This window comes from Aythya marila, assembly GCF_965140915.1.
Source record: "Aythya marila genome assembly, chromosome: 18".
Lineage (NCBI taxonomy): Eukaryota > Metazoa > Chordata > Aves > Anseriformes > Anatidae > Aythya > Aythya marila.
The window spans coordinates 9,226,628-9,242,421 of NC_139059.1; the positions used below are offsets into that span (position 1 = coordinate 9,226,628).

Below are 15,794 nucleotides of genomic sequence, written 5' to 3' on the forward strand. Positions count from 1 at the left end.
CTCACGGGCATGTGGAGACGGTGATAAATGAAGCAAACGCTCCGCGGAGGGGCTGCGCCTCCCGCCCCCCTCACGGGGATAAGGAACGCCTCACAAACCCCTCACGGCTCCCCCTCAGCGCTCCCCGCCCACCCCCGCGCATGCGCGGAGCCGCCCCCTCCCTCTCCCCCCTCCCTCCCTCCCTCCCCGGGCAGAGCGGAGCGCGCAGGCGCGGGGCGGCGGGCGGCTGACAGGGGGCGGCTCTCGCGAGATTTGCTGCGGGAACGGCGGCGGCGGTGGAGCAGGCGCGGCGGGCGGGTGGGGGGGGGCGGCGGCGGCGGCGGCTGAGGCGGCGCTGGAGGGGGCGGCCGGGCCGGGCCGCGCCGCGTGGGGCCAGGCGGGCGGCGAGGAGCCTCGGGCGGGCCGGGGGACCCCAGAGCTGCTCGGTGAGTCCGTGAGGGGGGAGGGCGGCCGGGCAGCGGGCCGCTGGTTTCCTTCCCGCACGCACGCACACGCAGCCGGTCCCGTAACCGGGGCGCTGAGGGGAAGGAAGGGGCCGGCCCCTGCCGGGCTCGGTTGCCCCGGGGCGCTGAGGGGAAGGAGGGAGGCTCCCGGTGTCTCGGCCTGGGCCCCGGGGGTGTTCCGCCTCTCGCCGCTCAGCGCCTCGGGGCTCGCCTCGGGCTTCCCGGCGCAGCGGGGCTGAGCCCTGAGGGGTTGGCGGGGGGGGAAAGGGGGTCCTGGGCTCCAGAGGGGAGGGTTGGCGGGGGTCCTGGGCCCTCGGGGGTGGGGGGGAGGGAGGTTCTGGGCTCTAGAGGGTGGGGGAGAAAGGGGGTTCTGGGCTCTAGAGGGGAGTAAAAGGGCGTCCTGGGCTCTAGGGGGTGTGTGAAAGGGGATCCTGGGCTCTAAAGAGGAGTGAGAGAAGGTCCTGGGCTCTAGAGAGGGGTTATCTGCGAGGTACAGTGCCCTCAGGTGCTGCTCTCCTTCCTCGGGTCCCCCAGCTGGGCTGAGGTTTGTGTCTGGGGTCGCTTTGGTTTAATGTGCATCTGGGTGGTGGTGTGTGCGGGTGGGTCTTGGGCTTATTTTTAATGTTCCCCGAGAGTTCTGTAATTTCAGGCCGCTTCCAAAGGTAAAAAGGTTGTGAATAGCCTGTAGGCAGGTTAATGTCCATACCTTCTGTTCTTCTAGGACCTTTTGTGTCACGCTTCAAGTGTGAGTTTTTAAGGGAGAGAAAGATGCCTCTCTTAGTCTTCTCTTTCTCTTCTGTACTTCCTGCTTGAGATTCGCTGTTGGTTTTATGCAATAAGGTGTAACTTGCCAATATAGTTCCAAATAATCTATAGAGGACAAGGGTACTGCCTGAGCAACTCACACAACGTCTGACTCCAGATAGAGATCTCTTTTACAACCTAAAGAGAAAATAGTCCGTAGTGTAGTTAATAACTGGAAGAGCTATTCATAGCTCAAAAAGAGTGTTTAGGGAAGTCAGTTCCTTGTTTTAAAGATTATGAAATGCTGTCTGTCAAGGGCCCGTATTTGAAGGGTCCCAGATCGTTAAAATCCTTCAAACGTGATGTTGTCTGTAATCCCTGTCTGCACAAACTTTGGATATTGAGCATTTGTGCCAAAAACGGCCTTTGAATTATTACAATCTCTTACAATGGTTAAGTCATTTAGTGTTTTAAGTATTTCATAATACCTGGGAAGCTTGTAACATTTAAACTTGCTTTATACAGTTTAAAATAGGAAAGTGACAATAAATAATTTCTGCTAGAGCTGAAGTTTTTTATTACTTGATAAAATGATTTGATCTGATAAATATTATCTGCTTTGTACTGCAGCTTAGTTCTGTGATATCTGGACCTAAGACAAGGCATACTTAAGGAAATTGAAATGTATTAAGCTAATAGGTCTTGAGTATCATTTATTACCCTGAATGTTCTGGCTTTTATATGTTGATAACTTAATTTATATTTTACCTGGTTAGTTTGTAATGCTATACTTCCTTATTTGGCTAATTTGAATCAGGGCTCTGCCCTTATGATTTCTTCTTTCTATTCTTTTGTTTGGAGCTGACACTTAACATTTCTGCATGTCTTCCAGATGATGTATCCATACGTTTTTGTTTCTACCACCCTCAGTCATGTTTTGTCCTATAACAGATGATGAAGTTTAGGATCTGATTCTTTGCAAAATCTTCCACTGAATGTATCTTCTTACTTTCTTTTCTAAACTGTCTGTTCTTCTATTCCTGCCCATATTACTTTCCCAAAGAACAGTGCAAAGATTGAAGTTAGAAAGCTTTCGTCTGCTAGAAAATTAGTGAGAGAAGCATAAAAAGCCTACCTTTGCCTATGTGTTTTTTGAAATATCCGTTGAAAAGATCATGAGAATTGTTTCCTGTTGGCTACAACGGGGAGGTTTGTATTTATAATTACTTATATTCCTTCCTGAGCTGCAGCACTGTATTGTGAATAAAAGCTTGCTATTAGCTGCATCTTCTACCTTTTTTTTTCCTCATCCATTTTCTTCCTCGTCCTCCCTGATTTTTTTAAGAGCAAAACAGTGAGGTGAGATCTGTTAGTTCTAGTAAGATCTGTTCATTCTTGTAACGTGTGCTCACTGGATTCATATTCTGACTGTGCTTCACTCTTACCTATCTTACCCTATTTGAGGTTTGTGGACCTAAGGTATAGTAGGCTTTGCAACGTGTCCTGTTCCCGGCAGTCTGCCTAAAGCAAATACCTACAGCTGTGCTCTCAGTTGGCAGAGACCTAGCACAAGCCACTTCCCCAGTAAGCTATTTTTTTTCCCTTGTGCAGTAGGTTTCTTTTATTGCAATGGTTGTGTGGCTGACTGTCTCTAAGCTCTTATTGAATAAGGTTAGTGCACAGCAAATGCTTCCTAAATGACTTTAAGGGAATTGGTGTTCTGAGTTTACCTGTTTTTGATGTTTTCTTGGTTTAATATTTTTAAGGCTTTTCCCTAGTTTCTGTGTATCTTTGTGTCTAAACTTTAGCTGTGCTTTTGCCCAAAGTCTTGATGGTTAAAGTTTTGTTCTACATTGCAGCTGCTGTTAGTACCGTTACCTAGAAACATAACTCTTTTATATGCTGACAATATATACGGTGGTGGTAGTAATACGAATGCATGTTTAAAAAGAAAATTACGTGATGAATCTCTTTCATCTTGAATTGTTCTGGAATATTTCCCACTGTTGTACTATTGCTGAGCTCAGGGAAATGCCAGTGTAGTTCTTGGAAGTGCTGCATCAGTTTCTCTATTAAAAAAAAAAAAAAAAGTTGGGTATTAACTCCTTCAGGTAAAAAAAAAAAAAAAAAAAAGTTCATTTAGATGCTAGTAGAGTACTGGGTAGCAATGCTTGTGTACCCCAAAGAGAGGAGCGTTTACCAGCTGGCAGTAGCTTCTATCTTTAGCTGTATGTTAAGCCCGCAATGTATTGTCCGGGTTGTGCAACTTGCTTTTATGCTCTTCGATTTTGATTCTAGGGTTTCCAAGGAGCGTTCCCTTAGCTGATGGCGTTTGCATGCAGATAATGATACGCAGCTTGAAATGTAGCATTGAGCTTTCTGAAACCCAGAAATGTTGCAGCTATATTTACCCTTTAAGAAGGAATAGAAACTTGGCTGTGTTTACCGTGAAGCGTACAGGACTTACTGACAATACACTTGAACGAGTGTTTGCATTTTCCATCGCTTCATATGCGGTCATTTCATGTTACACCTTGATACTGCTGGAACAGCAGAAAATGGTAAAAACAAAACAAAACATCAGTTTAAAAAATAGGTCAGGTTAGAAAGATGAGGAGATGGGGAACCAAACACAATAGAGGCTGGCAAACGGCAAGTCTTCCTGGTGCAAGAAAGTTACTGCTGCTGTTCGTATGTGTACGTCCATTCAGTGTGGAAGGCTGATGTCAGAAAAAACAGATTATTTTAATCAATATTGAGACTTAAGCATTTTAGAATCAAAGCGTAACTCAATAAAAGGACATGCTTTTTGGTTTTAAATATGTGTATTGGCCAAAGCCTGAATCCTGTATATTTATTTCTAGTATTTCCAGCAGCACAGGCAGATCGTTCAGTGTGATCCTCGTGGCTATCGACAGCCTTGTCAGCCTTACTGATGTTTTGGTTGTGCTGTTCAGGTGTACAAAAGAAAATCCCAAACCCTGTCCATGTGGGGACTTCACAGAGATGTTCCTTCTTTGACAAAGGACCTGTAAATATCTGTCCTCATTCTGCCGGTGTGCTGCGATAGAAATCTTAGTTCTGATTTTTTTTTCTTTTGCCTTAAGCTTCGTTAGTCTTTAAGGATGTGAAGCTAAAGATTGGCCAAGCATGGGACTCGTGGAATATAAGCACGTTAATTGCTCAACTGCATTTATGTAAGGCAGATTTTTTTCCCCAAAAGGGAGAAAATACTATTGCCATATGCTGCCTTTGCATGTAGCAGTGCTCTTTCTGGGCCATAACCACAATGACTGAATTAGCAGGTGCGTGGGTTAACTGGTGTTTGTCAGATCTTTTCTGTCTTGGATTGTCATTGACAAGGATCAGCTCTCTGCTGATTCTTCAAAGCGATAAATTCATGGCGGTTTTTAATTTGCTATCTTACTTGACTTCTTTCTGATCCCTTCCCTTCCCTGCTATCAAATGAAGCTGGGCTCTGATGAAATCCCTCCTGTTCTGACCTGAGATCAGGAGGTATTTTCAAGGCCTTCAGGTGGTGTCAGTGTCTATAGACGTGATGCCAAATTTGGTGTCGTTTTTCTCTGGGGCTGGCAGAGATGCTGCCTCGACCTTGCTGATTTTCACGCTGTGCTTCTGAAGCTCTTTGGGTTTATGTTTTGACGTGTTGGGCTGCTCACGACGCTGGGATTTCAGGAAGGTTGCCTTTATGTCAGAGCGAGCCCTGACTCTGTCTACGTGTATATAATTTCGGGGCGCTTTTTGCGAGCCGTTTCTTGCCGAGAACCAGCAGCACTATCTTCGCTTCATCTCACTCATACTCAAATCGATACAAGCTGTATGAATGGGGGGGAGGAAAAAAGAAAAAAGAAAACCAGCGGGTGTAAACCGTGGCGTAGCGAGCGGGCTGCCCCCCCCCCCGGGGCCTCCCCCACCGTGCTGCGAGCCCCGCGCTGTGCCCTGCTCCCCGGGGGGCTCCGGGGGCGCCTCTCCCCGGGGCTGTTGCGGGCGGGAGGGGGCCGGGCCCTGCCCCAGCCCCTGCCCGGGCTCCCCGGGGCCGCCTCCCGGGCTGCTGCCGGCCATTGGCCGCGGGCCGTGTCACTCGGCGAGCCGGGCCTGCGGGAGGGAAGGGGAGGAAGCGGCGGCCGAGCCGAGCCGCGCCGGGCGGAGGGGAGAGGCTCTGGGCGCGGCCCCGGCCCTCGCTCCGTGCCACTTCCCCCTAATGGCCCGTCTCTTCCTCCCCCTCTAGGGCGGACCGACCCCCGGCCTCTCCTGTATGCGCCAGGCGGCGCCGGAGCCTCGGACGGAGCCGGGTCGCGGGAGGGCTGAGCCGGGAGCAGCCGCGGAGGCTGCGGGGAGCGCTTCCTTCCCACCGGGAGCCGCAGCCCCAGCCCCAGCATGGAAGCCATCGCCAAGTACGACTTCAAAGCCACGGCGGATGACGAGCTGAGCTTCAAACGGGGAGATATCCTTAAGGTGAGTGGAGGGGAAGGGCTCGGGGTTCGCGCTCTGGCCCTCGGCTTTTCGGCTCCTCTCCCTGGTGAGTCGCTTCCTGTCCCTCTGCCGAGTCCCCAGCAATTGCCAGGTCCTTTTAATAGGGTACCTAAACGTTTCCTCGAGCCCAGTCCGACCTCTTTAAAAGCAGGAGATGCTGTTCCGTTGCTGTGTTAAGCATACATCCGAAAGTCTCGCTCTCCTCTCTTCTGAGCCTGCAATATTTGAAAACTCGGTCTTAAACACTGTGGCGAATAAGCAGAAGTACAAGACAGCGTGCTCTGCGCTGAGTTCCTTTCTATGAGAGGATACCCTTCAGTGTATCTGAGATCTGTTTGGTGTTCCTTTCCTTTGCCTTCTGCCAAAGATTCCAGTATCGAAGAATGGTGATTAGATTATTTCTCAGTAGGTAATCATTTTGCATCACCCTGTCAAATAATGCTGCTGAATTTTATCTTCAGACCTGATGAACTCAAGTGATAAGCTTGTGACTGAATATTTAATGGATCTGTGCAGATTTAAGTGGATGTTGGAGTGCATTAGAGGAATTTTGCTCTATAGCCCTTTTTATATATCAAATGCTTTAAGAATTCATCTTTAGAATTTGAGAAACACCGGAGTTTCTAAGACTGTAATTAAAATAACATACAGAACAAGCCCAAAATTTTGGTTGTGGAGGGAGTAAAACATAAAGCCTGTAGTGATTTGTTCTCAGCAAAGCATAGTTCTGAGCTGTGTTGCTTCCAAGTAGTAAGAGCATTATTGCAGAGTGTATTAATGGAGTTTCATTCAGAGCCAGTATTTCTCTGTAAACATAAATGATGGGCTTACCTTCCTAGTGTGATGCATTTACTATTCAAATATTTTAAGATGCTGCTTTCTAAAATGCTTTGAGTAGAAACTGCATTGAGAGGTGCCTATCTTGCAGATGTAAGGCTGTAACTTTGTGCATGCTGACAAATCAACTCCTGCAGACCTCAGTGGGATTACTCATCTGCTCAAAATTTTTACGAGAGAAGGGCTTGATTTAGCTACTATTTTAAGATAAGTTGGAAGAAGTCCTCTACATATACACTTAAAATACTTCTTCTAGAGCTCATATTTCAATAATGAAATGTGACTGTTAGAAATGCAGTAGTATTGTGTGGCTGTTAATAGAGAATGGCAGCAAAAACGTATCCTGCTTTGAAATTGTTCTTTTAGAATAATTGCATCTGTATATGTTCTCCACATCCCTGGTTCATAAATGACCTAAAAAATGCCTGTTAGATCTGCACACCTCAATTCTCATGTTCATGTAATAACCTTTTGCTGTTTTTAAACATTCAAAACTTCAGAACGCTAGATTTCTTTTGTGATAACCTAACAATCATTTTTCTATTTTGGGTCACTACTAGCTGCCCTTGGCTTTTATAGTGTATTTGAAGAAGGGCACAACTGAAGTAAGCTTGTAGAAAGTGCTGAACAGGAAGGAAAACATAAATATAGTGAAGTACAGTTTATTTTAAAGTGAGTTCTTCGTTATTTTGAGCTAGTTTGGTATAGGTGTTTGCTGAAGTACATGAGAAATGTCTTGTGTAATGTTTGTATTCATTTAAAAATATTTTCCTCTCTAAGAATTAAAGGGAAAATAACTTTTTTTTAGACTTTATAATGTTTTGTCTGTACTAAAACTGCTGCTTGTAGTAAAATGTGCTTGAATCTTGGCCACTTGATGTCGTCTCATAGATACAAATTCTGTCACGATAATAGAAAGATGCCGATACGTATGTAGTTACATCACGTTAATCCCTGTATTTTTTCCTAGAATACAGGGATTTTCCTACTCTAGACAAAACTTAGGCTTAACACTTCTGCAAAGCTATGATAAGTTCTCAAAATTATTATTATTTTTTGCTTATATTCTGAAAATACAAATTTTACATATTCATAGTTGAGTAAACTTTAGGCCTAGAAATGAGGACTTGCTCCAGATCACCACTAAAGTTACTGAAAATTCCAAGAGTTTCAGGGATCTTTTTTCAGCATGAAGTTGTAGTGAGTTTTTGTGGTGTGGGAAGGTTCTCTGTATAAAGCTGGCAAACTTCAGAGAAATAAGCCAACAACTCTTAGAATTGTTACAGTTCATTTTATTCAGACTGACAAGCTTCTGTGGTAAATTGTCAGTTTGAAAGTCTGGTCCACTTCAAAAGCATTTCAGTTTGTGGAAATTAATTTTCATCAGGCATGCCAGATCTGTTTTGTTAGTACTTTACTCATGACTGAGAAGTCTCAGGGTATCCCATTTGCGTGCCTCGTGATCAGTCTTATTTATTAGGTCAGTCCTGCTGCCCTCAAATGAGTGACGGAAGAGAAATAAACTTGTAGGATGTTGAATGCAGCTGCACACTTCAGTGTTTAAATATCCTTTGTGTGCCTCAAAGGCAATATCCTTTGAGGCACACACATAACTCCGCATGTCTAATGAAGATTTCTACTAGGGCTGGTCTTTACGCAGCTTTGGAAAGTCATGTTAATTTTGGGATGCAAGATGATGGCAAAAAATAGTTCTGTTATACCTTAGCTACGCTAAGGAAAGAACAAAATCTCTAACCCTTTACTTCCCGCTCCTTAAAAGTTCATGTTTCTGTCTGTGGGGAGAGAAGGCAAAGATGCACGCTGCCTGACTCCATCTGATTTCAGCAGATAACTTGGCTATGATGTCATGGTGCCATTATTGCTGCGTGCCCACAGATTCTGGACTTGATTGAACAGCATTTGAACTGGAGCCATTAGGCTGGTTGTTAGTAATCTTGTGGCTGGGATCCAGAAGTGAGTGAAGATAGTTGACCTTTGACTTGCAATTGTAAAACAGCTGAGTGAAGAGGAAAAGTGCTTGGCCTTTTCTTTTGTGGGCAATACATGGTAAAAGCTGCTTCTATAATTTTGTAACGCTGGCAGTATGTTGGATCCTCATATTCTTTTGTTTAGTGATTCTCTAGCAGTGTGTGGTATTACCACGTAGGAGATACGCTGGCAGCTTGCTTTAAAGCTTTTAATACACTAAATGCTACTTGCCTAGCTTTTCCCAAAGGAAGGAAAGGTTACTGCTCCCTTGTGTCCTCTGATTGTAGTACAGTGCTGCAGCTTTCAAGATCACCTTTTTTTTTTTTTTTTTTTTTCATGTACTGGTGGCAGCTTCACAAAAGGTGTTAGTGACTGATCCCATCAAAGGTGTGAAGCTAGCCTGTCCCGTTATTTAAAAACAGAAAAAAAGTTTGAAGGTTTCCTACTTGAAATTTTTATTTACTCTTTCACTTTGAATAGCTGACAGTTGTCACGATGCTTTTTCAGTCTTTTCCCCTTTCACTTGCTGTGTTTGTTGATGTTGAGGCTAATTAACTTCAGTTTCTGTATATATTTGTCGTTCAAGTTCTGTGTCCCCAAAAACTAATGTATTTCTAGCAGCTTCTGGTTTGTTGGCCTTTGTGCTAGCTGGCAAGTGTCCAGACCTGAAGTGTGCTGATGTTTGCTGGTGGTTTGGCAAGAGTAGAGTGGGAAGAATAGAAAAATCATCTGATACAACTAGGCAAGGCCTCTTTGCTCTTTTCTTCCTCTATCTAATCTGAAGTGTACAGTTCAATATGATGGTACTCTGAGAACCATTCTGCACTGGTATGACAAAATCACTAATCGTATTCATGAATATCCTGAATATTGGATTTACTTTAAATAAAATATATATATATATATATATGCACACACCACTGCTCTATTTCCTCTTTTTCCTTCTTCTTTCCCAGGGTTGAGGCATAGCTGGAAAGTGATCTTCTAAAGAAGTAAATAAGTTCCTGTTTTCAGTGGTGGTCAGCATAATTCAGGGGTACTGACCGACTCTTTGAGAAAAATTATTCAGATGGCGCTTTAAGTAGAGGATCTTTATCAGCTTTAATTTTGGGATTTTTACCTTGTGAGACATGCAAACCAGCTTCCGTGTATACTAAAAGAAGGAATTCCTTGTAGGAATTGATGGTTTGAGAATTCCATTCAGCAAAGTGAAGATCTTTGCCCTGCTCTGAACACTTGACAGTCACCTCAGGTTCTGTTCACATTATTGTTTACCACCGGACGTATTTTCTTTCTGTTGTTTTTCACAGGATTGTTTGCAAACAGTTGATGCTGAGATGGCATTTTCAGTTCCTGTGTGAAAAACCATTTTGCTGTCTGTATGCAATGAAACAGTTTTGAACAGAGGGAGGGATGTGTAACCAAAGGCAGCATGGCCTCCCTTCTCTTTATCCTCATCCCTTGTCTTTTATCTCACCTGCATTGGCTGTTTTATAGTAGATTCTGTGCTAGAAAGCAGAAACACATGGCTTGTAGAAGGGTATTGCTAAGATTTTTTTCTCTGTTATGGGTGAAATTGTCTTCACTCTGATCCTTTCCTCTCCCTTTCTTCCTATGTGTCCCCTTCATCTTCCCAGTTTTTGTCAGGGGACAGACTCAGTGTAGTCTTGATGTTTTTAATATGTGAGAAACAGTTTTCTGAATCAGCAATTCAGGTGTATTGCAAGCAGTGTGCTTTCTAGTGAAATAGGTCAGATATTAGAATGGGTTGCCTTGAAGCTGTGGAATCCCTGTCCTCGGAGCTCTCCAGACAAGTCCTTGAGCAATCTGAGTAGACTTGCTTTGAGCACCAGGCTGAATTGGGTGTCTCCTAGAGGCCCTTCCAACCTACGTTGTTCTGACTTAGCTGCGAATGGCAACTCCCTTGTATGTGATGATTGATTTGTAAAGGTGTGCTAAGGTTGTGTTCCTTGGCGGGTGTCCTTGAGTGAAGGTGATGTCATCGATACGTCACCAGGATTGTGATCTAAGACAAAAAAAACTGTCAGAAAATTAAGAGACTCACAAAGTACGGAGCAGGATCTCTTTGAAATTGTAGTTACAAGAGGTTGTGTTCTTCTCCTGGTCTATCTAACTGTTCAAAGCCTATGTCTTTACTATGAACTTCTCAAATATTGTTCCCGTGATGTGTGGTACTAGCCAGAAGGTGGGATGCATTTTATCAGCCAGATTACCTAGGCATCAGGGTAAGGCTTGTGGGGAGAAACTACCTGACCTTCACGAGCTGTGTGTGCACAGAAAGGGGAAAATTCTCACGTTCTGTATGGTAGAAGAGCACAGAGCCACTTGGAGCAAGATTGTATTGATGAAGTTGTCTTTGTGTGTATAGCTTCTATAGTTGAAGCTATACGCGCAAAGCACTGCAGACTGAAGGTCTGAGGTAATCTTTGCCAGCTTCTGGAGGAGTAAATAAATTCCTCCTTAAAAATGGCATCATTTTTATTTAGGAGCTATTTGTGGTGATTATTTAAAGTTGTTGCTAAAAGGGGGGGGAAAAAAAGAGCTCTTGTATGCAGTGTGCTACCTGAAGCCTTCTGGAGTTCTGAATGTCAGATGAGGCTCTGATTAAAGCTAGTAGCCACTTCAGCTAATTTTATTGTGTTGACTTAACATGTATTGCATTCTGGTATAACCAGGGGAAATGATGCTAATTTGAAGTTCCAGCTGCCTTTTGCCAAATTAACGGGAGTTGTTGCAGTTTCTCTCTGAGGTCCAGCTTTTGATGGGACTGGTGTCACAGCCTTGTGAAAAGTGTTCATAGACATACCAGAAAATCACCTTTTGGCTTGCTCGATTATTTCATCTGCTTGTTCCTGCAACCCACGTGATACTTTTTTGTTGTTATTTCCTGGCAACGCAAAAACATCTCTCCTGTTCGATTCAACGTCTCTCTTGTGATGATATTCGATGAGAGGGTGTCTGAGAATTTCAGACAATAAAATCAGTTACTCTGAGGGACATCCCAGGCAGTAACGAACTAACTTTGATTATTTTATTCAATGAAAATGGTAAAAGTTTGATCTCAGTTGAGGGAAGAAAAGAGGGATTGTGACTTCGTGTGACATGCATAAAGGATCGAGCATGTCATGAGGGGAGTAACCACGGTTCTCTGGTTTATGCACAGAGCCCTCTTAACTGGGGGAAGGAGCAGGATCCAGGCTGTTGTGAAATTCAGGCTTTTCTCATTTCTTACTCTAATCAATAAGAATCCAGCTAAGCAAGGGGAGATAAGGCACCCAATCTGTGTGAGTAATAACATAAACAGTGAACTGTATTACCCCTTCATAAAATCCTCTGTGCTTTACAGTTATCACTGGCTGGTGGCTATGTACCAGAAGTCAATAACCAAAGCCTAAACCTCAGGGAAAAAAATGTTCTGGGCAAAACTGATTCTATTGCTTTGAAAATGACGTAAAATTAAGTGTAAGTCCCCTAACAACACTGGAGCCAAAATCTTACAATCTCACTTAGAGCAAGAAGGAAGTGGTGTATTGTAAAATTCATCATGTTTGGTGAATTAATCTAAACCGGAAGAACTACTAAAGACAACATGAGTACGTTTTCACAATTGCTGGGGGGCTGAACTGTTGAATTATTTTAAGGCTATTATACCGATGCTGTCAGTTTTCCGTACTTGCTGGTTACCTGTGAATTAAAATCTTTGCGAAGTTGTTCATACTTTTATTTATATAGGTCTGAAAACTGAAAAACCAAAGCTAGTTCTAGAACTATAACAAGAAACAACTTTAAAACAAACAAACAACAACCACAACAACAAAAAAACATTTAAAGTCATTCACATTACAGACACCAGCAAGCGATTTGGCATTGTACGTGAAATAATTGAGATGAATTTTGAGCTTTTTCTGTGTGTATGTAGCTTCTCATTTCTTCTGGTCTGTGCTGCTGAATGTCCTTCCCAGGTGTGACAGCAGCACGCTGTTAGAGCCCAGGTGGAACAGGGCAGCGTGGTGCACCCTCTGCACCACGAAGTACGGGTATACGCTGTGCGGGCAGAGATCAGACTGTAGTCCAACTAGCTGAAAATTAGCTTGGATATCGCTACAGGAGATAATGATAATGGGATTCAGTATGATTCACAAAACGTAGTGAAACTCTGGATGAATTCTTAGCCTGTGCTTATTTCTGTGTACTGGATATGTACTGAATATGATCCCTTAACGTCCAGGCTGGCTACTCTGAAGGTGTTAATTAACAAGATGCGTGGCGAAGGATATGCATATTTCCCTTCTGCCCTCCTGCCCCTACTCATTTCTTCCAGCACTGGAGGGAAAGGTGCTAGCCAGAGAGATAAAGGCGGGGCTTGAGAATTTAATGTTTAGGTAGAAAAGCGAGCAAGGAGATGCATCTGTTCTTCCTCTGATGCCTGATCTTTATGGACTAGAAATTGAGCTTTTGTATAAATCCATTTCACCAGAGCAGAAGTGAAAAAAGCAGTAGGTCTCAGTGCTTTGTTACTGGCTTTATCTAAGGGTTTGTAAGGAAGGCTGCCTTCAATGTGTGTCGTTTCCAGTTTTCTGTGAAAATGCAAAATGCAAATGAGTAGGTGAATTGTATGCATTCTGCATTTCTACACAGATTGGCAAGCTGATACTGCGGTTGTTTGGTACACAGGTTCTTATCTGCAGCTTTATCCCACAGCACTTCTTGCTCTTTCATTTCCTTTGCTGGCTCTGCAGTGGCAGTTGACATTTTCTGCCAAGCAGGGCTAACAGCAGTGACTAGGGTATACACAGAAATAAAACTATGTTTTAGATCCTTGAGGTCTTGGAAAAGGAAAAAAAAAATATATAGGAAATACTTTGGCTTTTTTTGCCTTACTTACCGTGCAGGGAACACTGTATAAAGTCCTTTCTTTCCCTCAAATATCTGTATCTCTTTGGGTGGCTCAACAACATTGTGGATCTCAATCTGTCAAGCTTCAAGCTGCAGTTCCGTTTGTCACGTTCTAGGCTTGTGCCCCGTTGCTGAATATTTAAACACCGATCATGAGTGGCACATGCCTTCAACTTTGAAGTCATCTTGTAGCACCTCACAGGAGTGGATCTTCAAGTGAAATGGAGAAATGGTTGTGAAGCAGACTGTATGCCGTGGAGCCTGAACTTGTTCCCATGTCTTATATGCGGGATTGGTGCCACCATCTGCCAGCTCAAGTGAGAATGGGTTTAACAAACTTTAAAATGTGTTTTTCGTGGTGACATGTGCTAAACACATGGGATTGTACAGCTGAGCTCTAATAGAGCAAAAAGTGAACTGACTGTCTCCAAAACTGCTCAAGATAATTATTTTTAGGATATTTATTATATTCCTGAAACCCAGATGCTACCCTACAATACTTCCTGATTAGTTACTAGATGAATCTGAAATTTGAATTTTAAATGGTTCTGTTTATAATTTTCCTCAGCTTTTTTTTTTTTTTTTTTTAAACAGAAAAAAAAGCTCTCTTTAGATATTAAATAAAACCCCCTTTTAAAAAAGTCTTGAAGAGCCTAAGACTTTTTTCTTATGGTTGCTTGTTTGAATTTCCATACCTGATCCTTTTGTCTTCAGTTGTTGAGGCTTTGAAAGCAGGAAGGCGGTCCTGTTATTGAAGATGCCCCATATCAGTTGTCCTTCCCATCCCATGGGGGCAGGCCAGCATGGTGATGGGGATAGGGCCAAAGTTAGGACAGCTATTTCTGTCTAGGAAGTAGATTGTCAGTCTTGGTGGAGTGATTAATTTATAATTATGATGTTCAAACATTACTGACCTTTATAAATAAAATATAGAAAGAGGATCCTTGGAGTAGATTTATTCTGTTTGTACCTGCTCAACTCCACTTCTTTGCAGGCGTTCGTGTCAGCACGCACGCTCTGTCACGAGCTGCGTGTTGGCTCCGCTGCAGCTGGACCTCATGCAGAGAGCAGAAAGCTTTTCTTTCAGTTCAGCTAAACTGTAATTATACAGTTATTCTCTAAAACCTCTTATTTAAATAATTTGTCTCTGGAATTCATACTTTCTGCATTGAGCCAACCTACTTCTTGCTCTAACTTGTACTAAAACTCTACAGGTTTACATCTGGGGGGGGGGGGGAAAAGTGCTGCAGTATGCAAAATCCTTTCCCTTGGGAGGAAAGGGGGGAATTCTTCATGAGTTATGTATGAGCCAGCAGGTTCCACTAATCATAGCAGCTCTGCTAGTGCAGAAGGCTTGTGGTCTAACCTAGTCAGCCCTCTGGTTTATGAGAAATTGGTACTAAATTTTAAGCCATGCAACTCTTGCTGAGTTTGAGTAGGTTTTTCCACTCCAAATCCTTATATGCAGTCAATTTATGGGCGTTATATCTGCTGTTATCTTCACTTAGAATATTTCATGTTTATGCCTAAGTATTTGATCTCGTTTTCGCTTTCTGCTGTTAATAGTAGACTATGGTCTGCTTGGAAAGCTGTGTTTTGATTCCAGAATTCAGTGTATTTCAGAATGCTAGGAAGAATTGTAAGCTATAGAAGTGTTCATCTTTTCCTAGTTCTTATGGAAAATCTGCCAATTTGGCTTAAGGGCTTTTTCCTGAGCTCCTGTGTAGTTCAGGTCTCGTGTTGTAATCTTTACTACTGCTTCGGGACGTAACTAATCAGGGAAACCTCCCAAATTATTTGGATAGAAAAACAAATGCTCGAAGTTTGTTCCACAGTTGCAGAGGAACACAAGAAATAAATGCAGGGAGAAAAATACAATGGAGACAACTAGATTGAACCCTTGAAGAGGTGGAATTCAGCATTTAAAAAGTTGTTTTTCCCTACCTTACCTTCAAACAGCACTTGAATTTTGATGAGATGAGCATCAGCTTGAAAAACATGCCTTCTTGAGGCAGTATCAGGAAAACCTGTTGTGTGTGTATCGAGCAGCTAAATTGTATGTATTTTATGTTTGTCTTTTGTCTTGCATGCCCTTGAGTACTTTGCGAAGATGCATCCTTAACCCTGGAAGTGGTGAAGCGGGGACTGTGGCAGTTGAGGCTCTCTTCTGACCTCCATAATGGAAGAAGCAGAAGCAACTTCTGCTTTCTCCTTGCCTTCACTTTTGTCCTTGTTTCTTAAAATACGTTTTGCAGTAATGCTTCTACCTTTCCTCTAGTGATGCTGTAGTTAGTCAAAAGCTAATCTGCGGATTTGTCAGTTTTGACCATTTGTATCAGGGTGCTTAAACTTTTCAAGCATGGAGCTGTC

The 15,794-nt window shown here is 43.3% G+C and overlaps 1 protein-coding gene across 2 annotated transcripts in view; it reads left to right on the forward strand.

The window, feature by feature from the left end:
* The first annotated feature begins 285 nt into the window (after positions 1–285).
* GRB2 (growth factor receptor bound protein 2) overlaps positions 286–15,794 on the forward strand; it is a 49,003-nt gene continuing 33,494 nt past the window's right edge. Inside the window, exons 1-2 of one of the 2 annotated variants that reach the window (XM_082774799.1) lie at positions 286–425; positions 5,437–5,663. In XM_082774799.1, the coding sequence (XP_082630925.1) occupies positions 5,586–5,663 (78 nt within the window). In that variant the 5' untranslated portion in view covers positions 286–425; positions 5,437–5,585. Of the gene's footprint in view, positions 426–966; positions 988–5,436; positions 5,664–15,794 lie in introns of those variants that run through there. The other variant, XM_082774800.1, reaches the window with a different exon arrangement.